The sequence below is a fragment of the Sturnira hondurensis genome, unplaced genomic scaffold, assembly GCF_014824575.4.
Source record: "Sturnira hondurensis isolate 20B ecotype Veracruz unplaced genomic scaffold, ASM1482457v3 Scaffold0007578, whole genome shotgun sequence".
NCBI lineage: Eukaryota > Metazoa > Chordata > Mammalia > Chiroptera > Phyllostomidae > Sturnira > Sturnira hondurensis.
Window position 1 is genome coordinate 2810769 of NW_028080209.1, and position 22270 is coordinate 2833038.

Consider the following 22270-nt stretch of genomic DNA (forward strand, 5'->3'; position numbering starts at 1 on the left):
TGCTCGGGGGGCGGGGGGGGAGCAGTGCCCGGCTGGCCGGCCGTTGGCTGCGCCGCGTATTACACTAAGGCCTGTGAGTCCCACTGGCGTGGGGGAGGGGCGGAGAAGGGAGAAGCCGTCTCTCCCCAGAGAGAGCACCATTCTCTCCTCTGCACAAACCAGGCTGAGGAGGCGTCAGGGTCACCGGACTGAGGCCTGAGGTTGCCCGACACCAGATTCTCCCAGCATGTCCACAAAAGGCGGGAACAGGCAGTTCGTCCCAGGGGAAATTCACACTGTAAACAAACACACCTTCCCTCATAATTAAAGCAATGCAAATAAACAGTCTTGAGACGTTATTTTAAATTTATGACCTTCAGCACTGAGAAGGTTTTGGTGGACAAGGTACACTCATTAATTCCTGGTGACATTATAAATTGAAAAGTGATTTTGTCATACCTAGCAGGACTCCTAAAAGGCACTTACACCCTTTGACCCAGGAATTTTACTCTCATTCAAAGGAAATTCAAAGAAACAAAACAATATATGGGGGAAGATATTCTCTGATGCCTTATTTGTGGCAGTAAAATAAACAGAAGGATCTAACGATAGAGAAAAGGCAAATTGGGATACAGCAACAGAGTGGGACGTTCTGCGGCCGTGCGCAGTGGCGATTAGAAAGACCAGATGGAAACACGTGAAAATGTTTGACTCTCGATGAAAATAGCGAAGTGCCAAGGGTTTGTAGGCTGTGAAAGACACTATGCAAACACACCCACACTGAAGGCGATTTCCTTTTTAAAATGCCGCCACAGGGCTGGACGGTGGGGGGCGCCCGGGTGGCCCCACTGCCTCAGCTCCCCTTTGCCCACAGATGTGGATGAGTGTGAACGAGAGGATAATGCAGGTTGTGTGCACGACTGTGTCAACATCCCTGGCAATTACCGATGTACCTGTTACGACGGATTCCACCTGGCGCATGACGGACACAACTGTCTGGGTGAGCAAGGGAGAGGGGTGTGGGTGGGGGTGTCTGGTGGGGAGGAAGGTGTCTCCAGCATTTCCCATTTCCCAGGCCAGGGAGGACAGTGGCCACAGAGCTGCAAAATAGGGAGGGAGGTCGGTTTCCCCTCGGAGACGGGGTACCGAGGACGGGATCATCCTGTTGCTGGGTGAAAAATGGCGGAGGAGATGCTGCCAGAAAGCGCTCCCAGGGCCAGGCCAGGAGACGACGAGAGTGGGTGGAGCGTGGTAGGAAGGTGATTTGGCTGTAGACAGCCGTGGCTCTGCTGCTCGCTCGCTGTGTGGTCTCGGGCAAGCCCACCAGTCTCCGGGGATCTCAGCTTCCTCCAAGCACTCTGGGTGAATCTCCGAGAGAGGACACGTGTGCAGTCCTGGCACAGACCCGGTGCTCAGAACACGGGGAACGTGTTCTGCTGCTGCTGCCGCTGCTTCCCTGTGCCCTGCGGAGCCTCCGACCCTCACAGGCTGGTTTTCTTCCAGCTCTTCCCCAAGTCTCCGGGCTCACCCTCTCCTCACTTCGGGGGGCCTCAGTCTGGCCTGATCTCCTTGGTCCCAGGAGCTGCGACAGAGAGAGAATCCCCAGGGGACTGAACTCAGCTTTGGTTTCTATCATTTATTAGGACCACATCAGATTCCTCCACCAGTAGAAAAATGGAAGCCCGTGGCATAAAAAGATTTGAGATACAAACCCAGGGGTCCTTCCCCAAGTTCTTTCTCTCCGGTGCTAAAACAGACATAAGACTCTGGAAGCATAGAAAACCAGGAAAGGAAGAGAAGCTGGAGGGATGGCGCCCAGAGCAGCAGGCCTGGCCGCCCTCCCACCCTGAGGCCCGTGGGCCGAGGGGAGACTCCTTGCTGCAGAGCTGCCCTAAACCCAGTCACACTCCGTCCTTGGCCCAGGCCTGTCGGTTTCCGCTCCCAGCCCAGGCCTCTAGGCCCCAGGTCCTGACGGGCCCCTACCCTCGGCCCCGGCCACCTCTCTCAGCGCTGTGGCTGCCCGGAAGGACCCCACTCTGTCCGCCCGTCACCCGTGAGGGCCTCTGGGAACTCCTTCGGACAGACAAGCTGTGACACTTGGACCAGGACGGTGATGTGCCTACGGGACTGTGAACGTCAGCTTCTGACGTTCCTTGGTTGCCTTTGACCTCTCTAGGCCCCCCGATCCTCATCAAGTCTTGCTTCCTTATAAAACCAACCAGAAGATAAGAGCATGAGTAGGTGTGGAGGGGTCACTGGGAGCAGAGGTCTATCTAACCCTGACCCCAGGGTTGGGGTCGAAGTCTCCACCTTACCCGTGGCTTTTAGGGGAACCGTGTGGAAATCACCCACGCCCTGGGTGGCTTCGGTCTCCCCGGTGAGAATTATAGGAAAGAACTTGGCTAGAGAAGCACAGTCCCAAGGTTGGGCTAGGAGGGGACAAGGCAGGATGGTGTGCAGGATGGGAAAGAGTGGGAAGACAGGGGATGGGGAGAAATCGCGAGTGTAGCCACGGAGGGCAGGGGCAGGAGGAGGCAAGGGAAAGTGCACCTTCCCGGCTCTCCTAACAGGTGCGTCTCGGGCGGGAGCCCGCTGTATCTGGGGCCCTCAACGCTTGGCCAGAAGGGGGAACAACAGAGTTTCAGGGCTCAGCAGAGAGGATGGGGAGAGGCAGGCAGAAGCAGCCCTCGGGAGCCTGGATTCCAGCTGCTCCATTTGGGAACCAATCTCCTTCATGCCTCCTGGGCCAAGGAGAACCTAGAAGGGCTGTGGACTTGAGAGGGCAGTAGGTAGCGTAGAAACGGAGTCCAGTGTTGAAGCGGGAGCCCCATGATGAGCTTGGCTCTGGGGCCTGGGGGGTGGTTTTGGGTGGTGATTAGGGTGTGGCCTGGCTGCTCACCCCCAACCTCGGCGCCAAGTCACCAGACTTTGTTTTATTAAACCAAAATAGGAGAACGGCTCGGGACTAGGGCAGCAAGCCCAGGCACGAGGGGAGGGGAGAAAGGACGGCCCGTGGCCCGTCCACAACCATGGCCGCTGCCTTGCTGACCTCAACACCATCGCCTAGCTCTCCTCCCTCGTGGAGTTGTTTCCCAGGTCCCTGAGGGCCAGGCTGTTCATCACAGCCGGCTGCCCCGGTTCCCCGCCCCATGCAGTCTCCACTCGTCATCCCTGTCTCTCTTGATCTCCCCTGCCTCAGACTGAATTCCAGCGGGTTAGGGAAAGGAGGGCAAGCCTTCCCCCAAGTACTCCATGTTCACGTGTCCTCTCCCCGCCTGCTTCGCCCCCAGCTCTGGCCTCTTAGAGTGGCCTCTTCATGAGCAGTGGGGCTGGCGAGCGGGTGCAAACTGCCTGCCTAAGGCTGGCCGTGGGCTCCGGGGTGGGGGGGGTGGTGTGTGTGCCTGCGCCCTGGACCCTGCCCTGCACCCCAGGGCCTCACCAACCCCGCCCCCACAGATGTGGACGAGTGCGCCGAGGGCAACGGCGGCTGCCAGCAGAGCTGTGTCAACATGATGGGCAGCTACGAGTGCCACTGCCGGGAGGGCTTCTTCCTCAGTGACAACCAGCACACCTGCATTCAGCGGCCGGAAGGTCAGCCGTGCCCGGGAGGGCTGTGCGCCCAGGCTTGGGGGCTTCCCCTCGCACCCCTCCGGTTTCACCCGCTGCTCTCACTGCCACTGGCCCTTCCTCTCTCATCCCTCAACCCAGTCACATCCATGGGCTCCACGAATAGACACTCTGTCTTACAGCCACGTCCGGGGGAGTTATTTGGGGTGGGGGTCCCTGTGGGATTGAGGGTGCTGTGGGGCGTCCCCGTACCCAGGCCTGAGGTGAATCTCGTTCCTAATGAACCGGAGATGGCTGGGCGGGAGGCTGCCGCCGCCTGAGGCAATGTCCCTTGGATGGGACCGGGAGGGTCAGGCAGGAACGGTGGGCATGTGTTCTCTCTCTGGGGCTCCCCGCCTGGACGGTGACATGTCCGAGGGCAGGAACGACAGCTTACATCTCCAGAACCTGATACACTGTCTGTCCTGTCTGTAGTGGGAGCTCAGATACTTGCTGAGTAAAATTGTATAATAATTACCTATGCCAGTTACTCCCCACTCATACTGTGTCGTTTATTTTCTTCCCAGTTTAACTGTAAGCTCTTTGAGAAAAGGAGCGTGCGTTGTATGTTATCTTGTATGTGGGTCCTTCCTAGGTCCTCTCAGTGCCTCGCACAGCACCAGGCAGCGATTTGACTCTAGATTTGGGGTGTCTGAAGGAGAGGGCGATCGTGGGGCTTTGTGGGGGTTCGGCGTCAGTATCTGCACCTCAGTCAGAATGGCTGTGAGCTCTGCCCAGGACAGGGAGCCTGCGAGGGGGAGTCAGCCCCAGCCCTGTCTTGCAGCCTCACTGGAGTTCTCCCAATTTCCTGGGCCCCAGCCACCCGTTGCAGTTCCTCTTCCTCTAGGCACCCGGAAGTACAGGGCACCCACCCGCTCCTCTTCCCTTTTAGAAGGAATGAACTGCATGAACAAGAACCACGGCTGTGCTCACATTTGCCGGGAGACACCCAAAGGGGGCATTGCCTGTGAATGCCGCCCTGGCTTCGAGCTCACCAAGAACCAGCGGGACTGCAAACGTGAGACGGCTGGGGCGGCCGGGAGAAGGGCAGACAGAGAGGTGGCACGGGGGGCCGTGCAGTGAGGGGGGGAGGGGAAGGGGGAGGCAAGTAGACTGTGTTCTGGAGGGAGAACTCAGGCGCCCAGGGAGAAGCAAGCTGACGGCCTCCTGCCCTCTCTGCACAGTGACGTGCAACTACGGGAACGGTGGCTGCCAGCACACGTGCGATGACACAGAGCAGGGTCCCCGGTGCGGCTGCCACGTCAAGTTCGTGCTCCATACCGATGGGAAGACGTGCATCGGTGGGTGAGGCCAGTGGGGCCTTTAGTCCACCTGGGATGGGGGAAGGGGATGGGAGTCCTTGGGATCCAAGGGAGTGGGGATCACAGGGGGCCCAAGTGTGGGGCACAGGATGACTGGTTGGCGAGTTGAAGACCCAGGCAGAGCCAGGTCTGGCTGGGGAGAACTCCGAGAGATGGAAGGGCTCCCTGGGCCTCTTCTCCTCCCCCACCCTTGGCTTCTGCTGCCCCACTGCCAAGAGCGTAAGCACCCTCCTTGTCCAGGATGAAGTGTTGCCAAACGGGGAGTGACTGGCAGAGACACTTGTGGGCCCGGGCTGTGGCCAAGAACGGGGCGGGGAGCGGGGCAATGCAGGGTGAAGCCTGGACAGAGGCTCTGGTTGACCAGTGTGGCGGGACAGGAGCTGCCACAGCCCGCTGTCCCCACCAGAACTGAGTCTGACGGAGTGCTCTCTCCTGCACAGCCAGCCCCGAGCTGGCAGATGGGGTTTCCTGACTCCCAGTGTCTTCCTCCTCTGCGTGCGTTCTCTCCCTGCCCTCCCCGTGTCCTCCTCCCATCTCCACGTTCCTGCGGGCTTCCTCTCGGCTCTGCCCGAGGCTTCACTTCCTCACCAACTCCTGCCTTCCATCCCTCTTGCCCTGGTGTGGGGCCTTCTTAACACCTGGGCCCCTTTTCCTGAACTCTAAGCCTTACTTCACGAATCTTTAGGTACATTTGATGAGCTTAATTCCTTAAGTTTGATTCCTAATTCCCGAAGTCTTTAAGTCTCTTGTGGTGATGGGATGAGTGAGCCCCTGGAAAAGTGGAAATGAAAGGGAAGAGTTAGCCAGGCAGGGGCGAGCTGCTTCTGCGGGCACAGGACTCGTGGATGGCAGTTCCTGTCGTGGCTACAGCATGCTGGGGACAGGGAAGTGTGACACCAGGGTCACGACATTCAGCTTGTGAACCAGACTGTTCCCCACGTCACCCCAGAGACCCACCCTGTCTCTGCAAACAGCAGCAGCCTTTTCCCAGGCACAGGGGCAGGGGAGCGGATGGTGCCCTCAGCTGCCTCCTCCCGGGGCCCGCGGGCACAGTTCTGAAAGTTCTCTAACGAAAACCTCACTCGCTGCGTGTTTCTCTCTGAACTAACTCTTCAAAGACCTGGGGGCATTTTTAGGTCTTCCTCTTGCCTTCTCTAGGCTGATCATTCCAGCTCCTTTCATTTTCCCCTCATGAATCTAATTCTGCTTTCCAAACCTGCCCCGTCCCCTGGATCCACTCACACCTCCCGTCTCCCTGAAGAAGCCGCATGCAGTGTCCAGGGGGGAGCTGCATGTGTCAGGACAGAGCTGGGGGCCCCTCTCAGCAGATGGTCCTGGGCACGGCTGCTTTTGACAGTTCCCCTACTAAGCTTGAGCTCTTCCCTAATGCAGGATTCATCCTGCCTTCCAGGCCACGGCAGATGAGGCAGAAGGAGCAGGCGAGGCTGCCCTGAGGCCCACGGCTGTGTTCACCCTGGGCTCCTCTCCCTCTTCTCCAGTAGAACTTACTTTACCTTGCCCTGCATCTCATTTTTCTCCCCAGCCCCGGTGGGCAGAAACCTCACTGTTCGGGGCCATCGGGCCACTCAGACTCAGTGGGGAGACTGAGGGCGGTGCCGTGAAGCAGGTGGTGGGCGCTTTTCGGGGTCTGGCAGCTTGTAAGACACAGGGCTGGGTTCCCAGCCCTGCCTTTGACATACCATGTGGTGCCGGGCCGTGACAGCCCCTCTGAGACTTCCCCGTTAGTCACTTGGTGGGGATCCAGCCTCCCCGAGGTATTCAGGCAGCAGAAGGCTGGGGAGTGAAGTCTTGGAGTCTCAGGGCTCATCCTCTGGGGACAGTGGTTTGGGCCTGCAGGGTGGAGGAGGGCGGGGCGGGGCTGGGCTCGGTGGGCCCCAGCGGCTCCTGCCCAGCATCTAAACAGCTTTTTTACGATGTCAAACAGGGGAAAGGCGGCTAGAGCAGCACGTCCCCCCTCAGGCCGTTTCTAATGGTAAATATGTCTGCTCTCTCCGCTTGCTCTCACCGGCTTGCTAGGGGAAGGGCTAACCCGCCGGGGTTCCCACTAACCGCATGCCCACCGGGCCGGCCTGACTGGGGGCCAGCCTGCGAGCAGGGCTCCCTGGCAGCCTGGGCACTGTGCCTGCAGAGTGTCTCCGAGCCCCAGGGCTGGCCCAGGAGCCTTCGTGTTGGTTTGTCTTTCTTCCATCCTGTCACTTCCTTTCTCTCCCTCCTCTCTTGTCCCTTCCTTCCACCTTCTCCCTCACCCACCTTCTAACACCTCACCCCTGCCCCACCATCTGTCCCCTCCCTACCTCTGCTTCCCACACGGCTGAAGACCCCGCAGCTCTATCTTACCCACCGTGCCCACCGAGCCACCTGAGGTAGGGGTGGGTAGGGCTGGATTCCGCCCCTCCTGGGGCTCCTCACCCACAGCAGCTCACAGCTCCAGCCTCGCTCATCTTCCCTACCCACTGGGAGGGACGGTGCAGAGCAGGACAGCCGAGTGTGGGCTTGGCTCTGCCCCCTCTGGCCGAGCGACCTCAGGCAAGCTGCTCTCCTCTCAGGCCCTCAGCCTGCTGCTCTGTAAGGAGGGGAGGACCAGGGCTCCCTAGGGCTGCTGTGGTGACGGAGGCAGTGCGTGCATGAGAGCAGCTAGTGAGCTCCTGACGCAGAGTCAGCACAGAGCGACTGTGATTTTAATGCCCTGACCTGATGAGCAGAGGGCTGAGGCCATGCCATCCTGCCGCCCCGCCCTGCCCACCGCTGTCCCCTGGGGGTGGACAGCTGCGCCCAGCCTTCTGCCCTGACCTGGGATGGACACTGTGCCAGCTCTGCTACTCCTGTCCTGGATCCCTCAGAATCAGCCGCGGCTTGGCGCAGCATCCGTTCCCCTTTGCCTGCTCCAGGACTGGGGGACCGCTTTTTATGCTAAGAGCATCCTTGGAGGTTGGCGGAGTTTGGGGCCTGAACTCAAGAGTCCTTCCCAGGTTCCTTCCATGATCTCGGGGAACCTCAGGAGAGGCTCAGCTGGGAGTGGCGCATCGGAGACCCCACTGTGGCTGCTCCCAAACCTGAGCGTTTGAGGGGCCAGGGCATGACCCGGCTCCCACAGGCAGAGCTGGCCTTTTGATTCCCCGGCTTTGCTGGTCTCCTCAGTGACAGGGTTGGGCCGAAGTTTTAGGAGTCGAAGAAGGTAGTGCTCTCTCATTCAGAGATGGTGCCTTTCTCGCTCAGTTCCCAATTCTGAGAAACACTCTCCTCTGGTCCCTCACAGAGGCCTTGGGATTTGCTCTCTCTGGTGGGAGAATTCTGGGCCCCAGAGGGGGCTCACATCTCCTCCACCGTCCCTGTGGCGGGGCCTGTCACTGTTTGAGCGGGTGGCGTTCCCCTGGGCTCCCCTGACACTCCTCTGCTGCTAAACCTGCTTTTCTCAGAAAATAGGGAGAGTGACCCATCCATACACCCCTACTCTGGCCTTTCAGCCAAGGAGGACTGTACCAGTCAGGAGAGGGCAATGGGAGAAACAGTTCCGAGGGTCTCGACTGTCTGACCTGCCTTCTTCTGCCCTTCCTTCTCTGACTCTTCCTCTTTTGCTCCGCCCCCCCCGCCCCCGTTAGGAAAGTGAAACCACAGAACGCGGCCGTCTGCGTCTGGTAGTGCAGGGAAGGCTGGTGAGGAGCTGGAGGCAGCCTGGGAGGGCTGGGCCCTGACCCTGTGCCGTCTCCTGAGGACGGGCGTCAGTCATGGGCCCGGGGTCTTTCTGAAGACAGCTGGGCAGGGAAAGGGGGCGCGAACCGGTGGCCATCAGCTGTCTTAGGAACCACCAGGCTCCCTCTTCCCAAGACTGTGCCACCGTGAGCCCCACCCACTAAAGAGATAGTCTGTTGAAAGAGGAGGAAACTCCTGTCTGTCCCTTCTTACTCCCTGGTAGCAATTGCTCCCATCCCTCCTTGCGCCCTCCCCTCTCCACCTCCTCCACCCCTTCAGCACATTCCTGCCTGACAGCTCTGGCTTGTACCTGCCTCACCGCTGTCCACCTTGTTTCAATCAAGTAGGGGGCAGGGACGTGGACTGCTTGGCTGCACTTGTGAGGGGATGGGGGCTGGGAGCCTCCGCTTAATGCTCCTTCTAAAGCACAGGGAGGCGGCCGAGGCCTTCCCTCTTCCTCTGGCCTCTGGGCTGTCCGTCACCCTAGAGTTTGGGGCTCCTCCAGGCCAGGCGATAAGCTGGTTACCACCCCCCACCTCCCTCCTAAACAGAGACCTGTGCTGTCAACAACGGGGGCTGCGACAGTAAGTGCCACGATGCAGCGACGGGTGTCCACTGCAGCTGCCCTGTGGGCTTCATGCTGCAGCCAGACAGGAAGACCTGCAAAGGTAAGGGCATTCAGAGGGCGAATGTGTAAGAATGAGGGGCTGAGGGGGGATCTAAGATAGGGCCCCTATTACAGGCCCACACTTCCTGCACCTCCTGGAAGCTACCTTGATTATAAAGAACCGAGGTCATAACTAAGGCTGGTCTCCTGTCCACCTTCCCCGTCGCACTGCAGGGAGCACCGAGGTCTAGCTGGGTCCTTAGGGCCCCCTGCCCCACACTACCTTGTTTTCCTTCTCTCATTCCCATCCCCTGGGTACCCCGGCCCGCTTGGTTAATGGACGTGCCCTTTGCATTTGTCCCTGGGTCTAGGAGGATATTTGAGCCATGTGTGTGCATCACAAGTGTGTTTCATAACCTTCTAACCCCACAGTCCTTGGACCGTCCCTGGGAAAACGCTGTACTTGTCAGAGGGAGGAAAGGGCAGCAGTTGGGGACACATGTGCCAGGGCCTGGCTCGTGGGTCCCCATCCCAGCTTGCCTCTTACTAGCTCCGTGGTCCAGGGCGAGTTGCTTAGTATTTCTGTGCCTCAGTTTCACCAGCGTGATGATGCTTGCAGAATGTTGTAGGATTAAATAAGTTATATATACATTTAAATAAAGCACCTAAAGCAGTGCCCAACAAATGATGGCCACCTTGTGTTAGCTGTGATTATAGTATAATTCCCCACATTGTCCATCCTGCCCCCCCCTTTAATTAGCCAGGTCTATGGGAAAAGTTGGGGGAAAGGGAAGCCACATTGAAAATAATGATTCATTGGGCTGTGCTCCTTGGTCACAAGGAGTAGGGACTGGAAGGAGGCCTGGGCTCATTCTTTGTGTCTTTTGGCCAACAGCTGGCAGAGAGGGCGGGGGAGGGCTGGGGCAGGGGGTCAGACAGCCAGAGTGGGGCGGTTTCCTGCCGGGAAGGACTGTTGACAGGTACCTAAGAGTGAGGCAGAGGGCCGCCCTCTCGCCCCCTCCCCCAAGTAGGGGTGCATAGCCTGGGTCCTGTCTGCCACCAGCTCGGGGGAACTTGACCTCAGGAAGGAAGCTGCTCACCCCCACCCCCTTCCCTTCCTAGTGCTGAAAGCTGCCTCAGGCGTGAGTCTCTCCAGATCTCTCCCAGCCCAGCCCAGCCCCCTGCCTGGTCCCCACCCCTCCCCCACCCGCTGCCCAGCCTTACTGGCTTCTCTCTAAAGAGCTGCTGCCCCTTCGCATCTCTACCTAGCTGTGCCACCTCCCCAAGCGCCCCACTGAGCTCCTGTGACAGGTGTGCAGGGGGGAGGGGGTCAGGAAAAGAATATACCCTCCCCACCAGCCCTTCTGGGAAGGGCCACCAGCAGCAGAGTGATGGGCATGGGCTAGCCCTGTTGGTCAAGTGTCCACCCACTTCCTGCTCCAGGCAACTCCCTGAGGGCCAACTCTGGTTCCCATTTGTCCTCTTCCCAAGAGGACTCAGCCCCGAGAAGAGGTGTTACTAGTGGCACAGATCCACCCCTGAATAGGGGAGAAAGAGCTGGGGAGAGCGGGAAAGTCAGAAGGGGCGGCTCGGGACTCTCCTTGATTCAGTCTGGGAGGGAGGGAGGGGTCTGTCCCCAGCCTTCAGTGTTACCCCCGGTTTTCCCGACTTTGTCCTGCTTCCCCAGACATAGACGAGTGCCGCTTGAACAATGGTGGCTGTGACCACATCTGCCGCAACACAGTGGGCAGCTTTGAATGCAGCTGCAAGAAGGGCTATAAGCTTCTCATCAATGAGAGGAACTGCCAGGGTGAGTAGACTCAGGCCAAGGGGAAAGCCTTGGGAGGTTCTTGGGGTCGGAGAGGTCAGCCCGCCCGAGTCTGAGAAAGTCGGCAACACCGGGGAGAGTTCCCATAAGCAGTGTTGTGCTGCCAGTTAACAAACCTATGCCTCCTCCCTGGCGGCCCAGCTCTACACGGGCGCACATGGCTTGGCAGGGTCCGACGTAACCACACGGAGTGGCCCTGATCTGTAGGCATCAGATCTTGTCGTTCTGATTCCAAGGACTCCGCGCGGAGGCAGCAGGGGGATGGGTAGGCCTTGCTCAATCGCTGGTCCTGGGGCTGGGCCATGGGCAGGGACTTCCAGTGGAAGGGGAGAGCCATGGCCTCTCCCATGGGCCCTTCACCCCAGCAGGGTCCCAGGATCCCAGGGTCAAGCCCCCCAAGACAGACTCCGTGGCTTGAACCTTTGCTTTTCCAGATATAGACGAGTGTTCCTTTGACCGAACCTGTGACCACGTATGTGTTAACACGCCGGGCGGTTTCCAGTGCCTCTGCCGTCACGGCTACCTGCTGTACGGTGTCACCCACTGCGGGGGTAAGGCAGTAAATCTGGGCCCTCGGCCACCTGGTCCCTCTCACCTCTCACCCTTCAACTGAACCGGCCCCTGAGTTGGCTGGTGGCTGTGGGCGGTCCCCGGGTACACGTGCCACGTCTGCATCCATCATGATGGAATGGAAGGAGTTAAGACAGCTGCGAATCGGGTCTCAGGGAAAAGACAGCACCCTGCCTCTGAAATCTCTATCCCCCATCCAGATCACTTTCCCTTGACTCCCGTCCTCGGCTCCAAAATTACACCCCCACTAGTAGATAGGGGGAGAAGCCTTTAAAAAGCCCATCAGCTTAGGCTGAGATACGGGAAGGAGGTCTTCGGTTTGAGCTGTTGTCGGGACAGACAGTCCTTGTAGTCATCTTGAAGTGCCTGGAACTCTAACCAAAGGTCCTTGCTCATTGCCCACTCCCTGGCTCCTTCTCCTCCCCCACCATTTGTTTGCCTGTGTCTCCCTGCTCCTTCCCCCAGATGTGGATGAGTGCAGCATCAACCGGGGAGGTTGCCGCTTCGCCTGCATCAACACTCCTGGCAGCTACCAATGTACCTGCCCCGCAGGCCAGGGCCGGCTGCACTGGAACGGCAAGGATTGCACAGGTGGGCAGCACCCTCTGCTGGCCTCATCTGGAACTGTAGTTCCAGAGATCCTGGAAGGTGAGGCGGTCCACATTGAGGAAAGTATGAGGTAGTAGGAGGTGAAGAATGTAGCTATTTAAATTAGAGACCTGAGGTTTCCTGTAGAGAACCCTTTAATCCGTTTATCAGACTCTGTACAATTACAGTTCTGCCCATAACTAATTCTGTTCCTCCAAATTAACCGGCTGAGGGAGAGGCGGGAGCGGAAGGCCCTCTCCTACTCAGGCTCCTCTCCCCTCCGCAGAGTCGGTGAAGTGTCCAAGCGGTCCTGGTGCCTCGAGAGCCATGCTCAGCTGCAACCGGTCTGGCAAGAAGGACACCTGTGCCCTGACCTGCCCCTCCCGGGCCCGGTTTTTGCCAGGTATGTAGAAGTTACCAGAGGTTCTGGTGGGGAGGGAAGCCAGCTCCTCTGCTTCCCTCAGCGACATCCAACCAGTGAGGGTTGTGGGGACCAGGTCAGAGCTGTGACAGCCCCCTTCTCTCAGAGTCTGAAAATGGCTTCACGGTGAGCTGTGGCACCCCCAGCCCCAGGGCCATTCCAGCCCGAGCTGGCCACACCGGGAACAGCACAAACTCCAACCACTGCCATGGTGAGCGCCGGCCCAGAGGCCAGTTCCCGCCCCACTCTTGCTTACTGACCCCCCCCCCCCCCGTTTCTCTACTTCAGTAACTCCCTTGGCCTTACTTTTTTCTGGATCCCTTCTTTGCTCTGTAATTCTTCAGCCCTGCCGCTTGCTCCCTCTTCCCCTAATATCTGATTGCCTCGGCTTTTGTAATCCCTCTCCTCCAGTCAAGCCCCTGGCTTACTGCCCAGCTTCTCAACACCCTCTGCAGCAGCCCTCACCCCCACAGGGCCCCCAGGCTGTGCTGAGCTTCTGCCGTCTCTCTAGAGGCTGCAGTGCTGTCGGTTAAACAGCGGGCCTCCTTCAAGATCAAGGACGCCAAATGCCGTTTGCACCTGCGAAACAAAGGCAAAATGGAGGAGGCCAGCAGAATCCTGGGGCCAGGTTTGGACTGGGGACCCCACTCCAGTAGGCTGTCTGCCCACCAAGCCCTTCCCAGCCCTCAGCTCCCCTGCTTCGTGAGATCTCAAAAACCCCATTAGTGCCCGGAACTCTAGAAAGAACAGGGGCAAAAGCAGATTGTAGATAGAGAGCCCAAGAAGTTGCAGGGTGTTCTCCACACCAATTAATTAGCATCCTAGACTCAAAGAGCATTGAGATAGTTGCAGTCAGAGATCCGGGTGGAAGAGCGAGAGCCGGAAGTGAGAACTTCCCGTCCCCAGTGGGTGCCCTGGGGTTGACAAGGCCTTTCCCCCAGGTGGTGCCCCCTGCTCTGACTGCCAGGTCACCTTCATCCACCTCAAATGTGACTCCTCTCGGAAGGGCAAGGGCCGGAGGGCCCGGACCCCTCCAGGCAAGGAAGTCACTCGGCTCACCCTGGAACTGGAGGCAGAGGTCAGAGCCGAAGAAACCACAGGTAGGCCTGGGAGCACTGCTGGAAAGAGGGCGGGAAGGGGGCGTGAGCAGAAATAGGGAAACCGCAGGTCTCAGCAGCAAGGGGGAGGGGTGGATCCTGTACTCAGGGCAGACCCTGCCTAAGGCCAAGCCCAGGAGCCAATCGTCTCACCTCTAGCTCCTGGCTCCAGTTCCCTCCTGCTGACTTTCTCTCCTCTGACTTCACACCACCATTTGCCACCAGCTGGCTGTGGGCTGCCCTGCCTCCGACAGCGGATGGAACGTCGGCTGAAAGGGTCCCTGAAGATGCTCAGAAAGTCCATCAACCAGGACCGCTTCCTCCTGCGCCTGGCAGGCCTTGATTATGAGCTGGCCCACAAACCGGGCCCTGTAGCTGGAGAGCGAGCCGAGCTGGTGGAGGCCTGTAAGCCCGGGCAGCACCGCGCTGGGGCCAAGTGTGGTAAGGGAACTTGCTGGGATATAGGGGAGTGTGGGAGTGGGAAAGGCCTGGCTTGGGCCTGGCTCAGAGCAGAATACTTTATGGCCTCGGTTGCATCTCTCAAATTGTAAGGCAGCCAAGACCCTCCCGCCCATCATCCTCTGCTCCTTGGTCCCAGGTGGCAATCTAGAACGACAGGTGGCACCACCAGTCCTCCTGTACATAGCTTTGGCCTCTGATCCTTCTGAGCAGGATTCTGTCTGTTTCCAAAGAGATTCTGCTTAAATCTGGGGAAGTGGGAAGGGGAGTCCCAGGCCTGGGTGGTGGGAAATAGGGGGTGGGGTGGGTGGCTAGCGCGGCCGACTCTCCCTCAGTCAGCTGCCCGCAGGGGACGTATTACCACGGCCAGACGGAGCAGTGTGTGCCATGCCCAGCGGGCACCTTCCAGGAGAGAGAAGGGCAGCTCTCCTGCGACCTTTGCCCTGGGAGTGATGCCCAGGGGCCTCTTGGAGCTACCAACATCACCACGTGTGCAGGTGCCAGGGGAACAAACAATGCACAGTGGGGTAGGGTGGGCACTGGGACGCCCCTGGCCATGGGATTTCCCCAGGGCAGGCCCAGGCTCCAGGCCACTCTCCTAGTCAACATCCTGTGTGTGTGCCTCTGTTCCCTGACACTGGGTAACCCCAAAGGGATGACCAGGACCATCCCCATCAGAGTTGGGCCCTTGGTTCATTGCAGGTCAGTGCTCACCTGGCCAACACTCCGTAGACGGGTTCAAGCCCTGCCAGCCATGTCCACGCGGCACCTACCAACCTGAAGCAGGACGGACTCTGTGCTTTCCGTGTGGCGGGGGCCTCACCACCAAGCACGAGGGGGCCATCTCCTTCCAAGACTGTGATACCAAAGGTGAGTAGGCTACTCACTCCACTAGGGCACCCTCCTGGTCCCCAGAGTAGACCCAGATTTGTGGCACCGTCATCAAGAAAGGCCAAGAAGGGCCCAGCTGCCTCACCACTACCAACACTTTGCTTATAGGACCCATCCTGACCTGCCGCAAGCCACAAGCCTGGGAACTGGGGACTAAATAACAGTGCCAAGGCCCTAGCTGGGTAGCTCAGTCAGTTGGAGCATCGTCCTGGTATGCCAAGGCTGCGGGTTCCATCCCCAGTCAGGGCACTTATCAATGAATGCATAAATAAGCAGAGCAACAAATCAATGTTTTTTCCCTCTCTTCTCCGTCTAAAAATCAGTCAACAAACATTTAAATAAACAGTAGTGCCAATGACCCCTCTACTTCAGAGAGCTGGCGGCACTCTCCCCTCAACCCTACAGACAAGCCTCTGTACAGGTTCAGCACTGCTCCGTGCGTGGAAGAAAAGGATTGGCACTGTGGCCACCACTCTGTCAAGTTTGCTTTCCCCTGTCCTTAAAGCCTGGTGTGACTAGGAAAGGCTGGACTCTGGAAGGAGCTTTGGTGTCTGGGATGAACGCGTCCTGCCCATCCCACGCCCCAGAACTCCCACGTGCCCGCCACCTTAGTGCCCACCTCTCCCCCTCCTGCAGTCCAGTGCTCCCCTGGGCACTACTACAACACCAGCATCCATCGCTGCATACGCTGTGCCATGGGGTCCTATCAGCCCGACTTCCGTCAGAACTTCTGCACCCGCTGTCCAGGAAACACCAGCACTGACTTCGATGGCTCCACCAGCGTGGCCCAGTGCAAAAGTATGTGGCAGGCCAGCTATAGAAAATGGGTTAGAGAAGCCTGAGGAGAACGGGCGTAGGGAGAAGCCAGGTGGAAGAAGTCAACCACCGGGGAGCAGGGCTGAGAAGTAGATGGGCAGGAAAGGCTCACCCTCCATCCCTCCCCAACTCAGTCAGTCTCAAGACCATTTGCTGGGCCAGACCCTGTAGCATCTTCTCCCTGGAGACAGGTAATGGGGAGGCAAAGACAGGTGAGGGGAGATGAGAAGGTACTAAAAGTGCAGGAGGGAAGGTGGCCCCAGAGTGTGGGGAATAGATGAGGTGTCTGATTTCCACTTCAGAATTCTTCAGTTTCCCCACCCACTCCCCCTCTGACTCCCCCTCTCTTTCTCGCCCTGTCCACTGGCGCTTGGCTGCAGATCGTCAGTGTGGTGGGGAGCTGGGTGAGTTCACTGGCTATATCGAGTCCCCCAACTACCCAGGCAACTACCCAGCCGGCGTGGAGTGCGTCTGGAACATCAACCCCCCACCTAAGCGCAAGATCCTTATCGTGGTACCCGAGATCTTCCTGCCGTCAGAGGACGAGTGTGGGGACGTCCTCGTCATGAGAAAGAACTGTGGGTGGCTGCAGAGCTGACCAGGGAAGGGCAGTCCAAATCCGGCTGGGAGGGGGAGAGAGGAAACCAGTACAGGAAGGACTGGAGCAGTGGCGAGGGAGGCCTTGGGGGGGGGGAGAGCTAACGGAGGGCAACGGCAATGATGCTGCCCATTCAGTGGAGAGCAATGGTAAAGCCAGCACTGGNACGTCCTCGTCATGAGAAAGAACTGTGGGTGGCTGCAGAGCTGACCAGGGAAGGGCAGTCCAAATCCGGCTGGGAGGGGGAGAGAGGAAACCAGTACAGGAAGGACTGGAGCAGTGGCGAGGGAGGCCTTGGGCGAGGGGGTGGGGGGCGGGGAGAGCTAATGGAGGGCAACGGCAATGATGCTGCCCGTTCAGTGGAGAGCAATGGTAAAGCCAGCACTGGGGCTAGAACTCCAGTAGTGTTAGACGTGCCACTTTCCTGTTTGAGAGTTTTTGCTCCTCCGTTCACTTAAATGTCACTCATCATTCACCATGTGAGTGCTTGGCTGTCAGATAGGGTTGTGGAGTAAGTCCAGGCTGGTGGGAGACTGTGTGTATGTGGAGGGTGGGGTGGGGCGGTGTATGCCCAGGGGACAGCCTGTCGGCATGACCCCCTCTCCCACAGCCCTCATTCCAGGGGGGCTTGGGCGGCCTGCCTTGCTGCTCTCTTGACCAGCTGCTTGCCTTCCCAGCCTCCCCATCCTCCATTACCACCTATGAGACCTGCCAGACGTACGAGCGCCCCATCGCCTTTACAGCCCGCTCCAGGAAGCTCTGGATCAACTTCAAGACAAGCGAGGCCAACAGTGCACGTGGCTTCCAGATCCCCTATGTCACCTACGACGGTGAGCGAGGGCAGGAGAGCCAGGGAGGTGGGTGAGAAAGGGGAGGCCCATGGGTCTTGAGGGGCAGCAAGCGGAACAGGTGCAGTTCCCACCCCTGAGCTCCTTCCCGTGGCTGACTTTGCAGAGGACTATGAGCAACTGGTAGAAGACATTGTGCGAGATGGCCGGCTCTATGCATCTGAAAACCACCAAGAGATTTTAAAGGCAAGTGAATATACACGATAGCCAACATTTAATGAACGTGTAGCAACGTGCAGCCAATAGGCCACGTGCTTACAGGAATATTCTCATTCGATAATACACAATAGCTCTATGAATTAGGTACTTTCATCATTCCCACTTTACGGATGAGAAACCCGAGGCACAGAGAATTATGGAAGTTGCCCAGAGGCAAAGCTGGGATTTGAGCGTAAGCCCGTCTGACTGAATGTAGCATCGCCCACACCTTGGGGGAAGAGAACGGAAAGCTGAGGAGGTGAAATTTCCCCTACCTCTTCCATCAAAAAATACAGGGAAATGCAGTATAGAAAGATGCTTTTGTGTAAGTCCCTTCTTTCCCTTACTCCTTCCTCAGCTCCCACAGAAACGCTCATTAGCAGAGTGTCTCTCAGAGTTAATTCAGTATAGACCTCTTTTAAAGGAAAATAAATGTTTCCAACACTCAGTTTGAGGAAAATTTTACTTAAGAAACTATAGTCCTAGTCACAGTCCTTCATAAATTATTAATTTAAAAAAGGTCTGTCTTGCCCTGGCTGGTGTGGCTCAGTTGGTTGAATGTTGTCCTGCAAAGCAGAAAGTCGCTGGTCCAATTCCCAGTCAGGACACATGGCTGGGAGGGTGTGGGTTTGGTCCCTGAACGGGGAGCATAATGAGAGGCAACTGATTGATGTTTCTCTCTCACACTGATGTTTCTTTCCCTCTCTTTCTCTCTTTCTCTCTCTCTCTAAAAACAAATAAATAAAAAATACATATATTTTAAAAAGTTTGTCTCTGCCCCGGCCAAGTGGCTCAGTTGGTTGGAGCCTTGTCCTGTGCACTAAAAGGTTGCAGGTTCAATCCCGAATCAGGCGTGTGCAGGAAGCAACCAGTCAGTGTTTCTCTCTCATATCGATGTTTTTCTCTCTGTCTCTCACTCTCTCTTGCACTCTCTCTCTCCATGCTCCCCCTCTAAAATCAATAAACATATCCTCGGGTGAGGATAAAAAAAAAAGATTTGTCTCTATGGTTACTAATTTTTGTATTATCATCAAACTAAGGGATAGGAGTCCTGACTGGTGTGGCTCAGTTGGTTGAGCTGAACCACAGGTCACTGGTTTGATTCCTGGTCAGGGCACATGCCCAGGGTGTGGGTCCAGTCCCTGGTCAGGGTGCATACGAGAGGTGAAGGATCTCTCACCTCGATGTTTTTCTCCCTCTCTTTCTCCTTTCCTTCCCCTATAAATAAGTAAATAAAACTGTTTTTTAAAAGACAAGGGACATGATGACATAGATCTCCTCAGAACTTGGAAATGCACAGAACACGATTTCAGCAATGCTTTTTAAACATTCTTTAAAGCATCTGAACCCTTATTTCAAATGTTTTATGGAACTCCAATGCAAAAGTGGCAGAGCCCTTTAACTGAAGTGAGGATGAGAGACTGCAAGCCCCACCTCTCCCTTTGAAAATTGCTGACGCAAAGGAACGAACACTAGCCTAGAAGCCAGAGTGAGTCCTAGTGCACAGCGCCTGGCACCGAGCAGGCGCCATACGCGTGCTGCCGTTTCCGACCGGGTGGTCAGGGAAGGCCTCTGAGAAGAGCCCTGAATGAGGTGAAGGACTCCCCGTCAGACAACGGGGAGAGGAGCGATCAAAGCTAAGGAGCATGCGAGCGGTGTGGCACGTTCGAGAGCCTTTAGAAGGCCAGTGTGGCTCCGCAGAATAAGGAAGAGCTGGGAAGGGACGGCAAGGAGGACAGGGCACAGATCACACTCAGCCTCTGGGCCGTGTAAGGGACTTGGCTTTATGAAAAGTACCAGAGAAGTGTTTTAAATGGGAAAAGAACGTGACCTAATTAAAAAAATTTGAATGTCACTGTGGCTGGTGTCGGGGAGAACCACCTATAGAAAGACAGGGTAGGCGGAAGTGTGGAGATCAGGTAGGAGGCTATTGCAATAGTCCAAGTAAGAAATGATGGTGGCTCGGATAGGCCGCCAGCTGCGGAGGCAGCGAAAGTGGTCAGACCCAGATAGGTTTCGAAGGTAGAGTCAACAGGATTTGCCGTGGTTGTGAGCAGAAAAGGAGTCAAGGGCGGCTCCGAGGACTGGGACCTGAGCAATGGAAGGACAGGGCTGCCACGGGCTGGGCTGCAGAATTCTAGAGGAACTGGTACCGGGGACGGGAATCCAGGGCACCCCTGACTATGCCCATCAGACGTCAAGAGGGGTTGCTGCCCGGTTGAGGCTGGGGTTCCTCTTTCCCATCACTGATGCTGACATTGCCACCTGCCATCCTCTGCAGGACAAGAAGCTCATCAAGGCCTTCTTTGAGGTGCTGGCTCACCCCCAGAACTATTTCAAGTACACAGAGAAGCACAAGGAGATGCTGCCAAAATCCTTCATTAAGCTGCTCCGCTCCAAAGTTTCCAGCTTCCTGAGGCCCTACAAATAGTACCCCTATGCCCGCCCAAGACCCAGGTTTTGAAGACCCCACACTCCTTAGCCCTCAGAGCCGACAGCCCCCACCCTCGGATGAGGAACTCTCTCCTCTTTTCAGAGAAAAAAAAAATCACTGTCCCCCTTTCTGTCTCTCTAGTTTCCTTTCCTTGTCTCTCTGCCTTTCCTTCTCTTTCCCTCTTTCCTGTTTCTCCTTTTCCTACACATTCCCTGCAAAAGCCTTTCGGTCCTGGCTCTGTTCCCCCTGGGGGTGAAGGAACAGTGCCCACTCTCCTCCCCAGCCACACTGCCCATTTTACCGTCTCACATCCCTAACCCCATCACTTGTAAGGGTGCTAGAGGCCTAAAAGGGGGGCCTATTGAGGCGTGGGGAGGGAGAAGAGGGGCTTCTGCCATTATAAGGTTGTGCCTTACTAGTCTGGAGCCAAAATCTCCCCCGGCTGTGCCCGGCTATTATCATCAAACTAAGGGATAGGAGCCCTATTATCACCCCCAGGGGATTCTAACAGCCCAGGGTTCTGCCAAAGAAGCCTTTGACTTACAGGCTTCCTGCCAGCACTGGTCCTCTGGGGCACGTGGTTGGAGCCCTGGACCACCCAAACATCTGGCTTCCCTGTCTATACAGCTGCTCCGCTCCTCCCCCCTCATGTCCGCCTGGGGTCCGACCTACGAGGGCTTACAAAAGGCTCACACCGCGGGGCTGGCGCACACCAGCGAATGAGGAAGAGCAGCAGGCGTGACCAAGGTGGAAGCGCTGCTTCACTCCCCGGAGAAAGACTCTAACTGCAGGATAGAATCCAGGTTCTAAACCATCAGCAAGAAAAGGGGAAAGAAAAAGGAAAGCAATTGTATCATCTAAAGGACTAGACTACAGAACAACAGGAAGCCAGCCTCCAACACTAGTCCCTTTTCTAACCGGTCTTCTCTGGCCCGGCCACTCCCTCACCCCACCCAAGTGCCCCCTGGGGGAGCCCTAGTCCCCCTGCTAAACGTTGCCCCTAAAGAAGCATGGCTGCTGAGCAGAAGCCAGCCTGGGCCTTACCTCCAGTTGTCTCTCCCTTGTAGCCCCAGATGGCGTGTGGGCTCCACCAAAGAGGACCCCGCTCTGCAGCCAGCCCTGAGCCACTCCCTCTGGCCCCAGGCTGCGGGCACAGGAGGAACGTGTGCGCACTTGGCAGGCCTTCCGCCCGCCCCGTCCACATCTAATAAGTGCAATCGTTTTTGAGTCTGTGTTGTCTAGAGGGAGGGGTTTTTGTTTCCTGGTTTTGTTTTTGTTTCTTTCTCCTCTATTAGGAAAACCCTATTTATAGCTTCCCAAGAGAGAAGAGTATATGTTTGGAGTGGAAGAAAAAACGCTTTGAATCTCATGAACTTGAGTGCTGGAACATCTGATCTCTCTCTACTCTCCAACCGGTGGCCATTTGGACTTCCTGAGCCCTCAGTGTGGGTAACCCGGGGCTGTGGCTCAGGGGTACCTGATGTGTAGGACAGTAATTCTGGGGACTTCATGAAGCAGAAAGGAGAGGGACAACCCTACCATCCCTGTTCCTCCCCATGGATTCAGCATGGACCTCATGATTGTAGAAGCTGATGGAACAGGTCAGTGATTCTCCACCCCAAGAGGGAAACCTCGGTCTTCCCTGCCCCCACCCTGTCTTCCCTGGTATACACTGGAAGAGGACCAGGACCAACCCCCTGGGGGTGGGGCCGACTCGGCCCTGAGGCCAGAGGCGAGGCTGAGGAAAGCGAGATTTGGACTGTTACCCAGGCATCAAGTTGTCTGCCTGACCTTGGCCATTCCCTCTCAGAGGTGACTGCAAGCCTAGCTTCCTGAAGTGCTGCTTTTCAAAAGGAAGAAGAATCAAGTCCATGCCCAAGCCCAGATCCTGCACACACTCCACCCACAATCCACCGCTGCCTGTAAAATTAGTTTGCATTTGCTACTTCTAGTTCCCCCAAAGCTATAGTGTCAGAGGCTACCGATTGACTTGTAGTGTTTATTTCTAAGTTTATTTCTAAGTGACTGTCCCAGGCTATTGCTCCCTCAGGAGACTCAGCACTAAATAAAAGAGCTTGACCTCCTACCCTTTCCCCAGCTAGTAGCATTCACCAGCCAGAACAGCCTTAGGGCGTAGGTAACAATGTCACAGCCAGATCCCCTGACTTCTGTTAGCCTGGCTGTTAGGGGTGGAGTGTCTGGCTGCTTTTGCCTCTCTGGACCAAAGAGGGTGCTGCCTCCAGGCAGGAAAATGGTCATCTAATAGAAGTATCCATTCTTCTCAGGAAATGCCATGA

General features: G+C 57.0%; 1 protein-coding gene across 3 annotated transcripts in view; it reads left to right on the plus strand.

Moving 5' to 3' along the window:
• The window catches only part of SCUBE3 (signal peptide, CUB domain and EGF like domain containing 3), a 34966-nt gene extending 14545 nt beyond the window's left edge, over positions 1-20421 (plus strand). The window contains exons 3-23 of one of the 3 annotated variants that reach the window (XM_037052820.1): positions 854-979; positions 3436-3570; positions 4478-4603; positions 4770-4886; positions 6853-6900; positions 9170-9286; positions 10913-11035; positions 11488-11604; positions 12089-12214; positions 12498-12614; positions 12739-12843; positions 13144-13260; positions 13574-13732; positions 13955-14170; positions 14524-14685; positions 14891-15058; positions 15716-15877; positions 16276-16473; positions 17171-17323; positions 17448-17527; positions 19821-20421. In XM_037052820.1, coding sequence (XP_036908715.1) covers positions 854-979; positions 3436-3570; positions 4478-4603; positions 4770-4886; positions 6853-6900; positions 9170-9286; positions 10913-11035; positions 11488-11604; positions 12089-12214; positions 12498-12614; positions 12739-12843; positions 13144-13260; positions 13574-13732; positions 13955-14170; positions 14524-14685; positions 14891-15058; positions 15716-15877; positions 16276-16473; positions 17171-17323; positions 17448-17527; positions 19821-19970 — 2822 coding nt within the window. In that variant the 3' untranslated portion in view covers positions 19971-20421. The remainder of the gene's footprint in view (positions 1-853; positions 980-3435; positions 3571-4477; positions 4604-4769; positions 4887-6852; positions 6901-9169; positions 9287-10912; positions 11036-11487; positions 11605-12088; positions 12215-12497; positions 12615-12738; positions 12844-13143; positions 13261-13573; positions 13733-13954; positions 14171-14523; positions 14686-14890; positions 15059-15715; positions 15878-16275; positions 16474-17170; positions 17324-17447; positions 17528-19820) is intronic. The other 2 variants (XM_037052822.1, XM_037052821.1) reach the window with 2 other exon arrangements.
• Positions 20422-22270: the final 1849 nt, after the last annotated feature.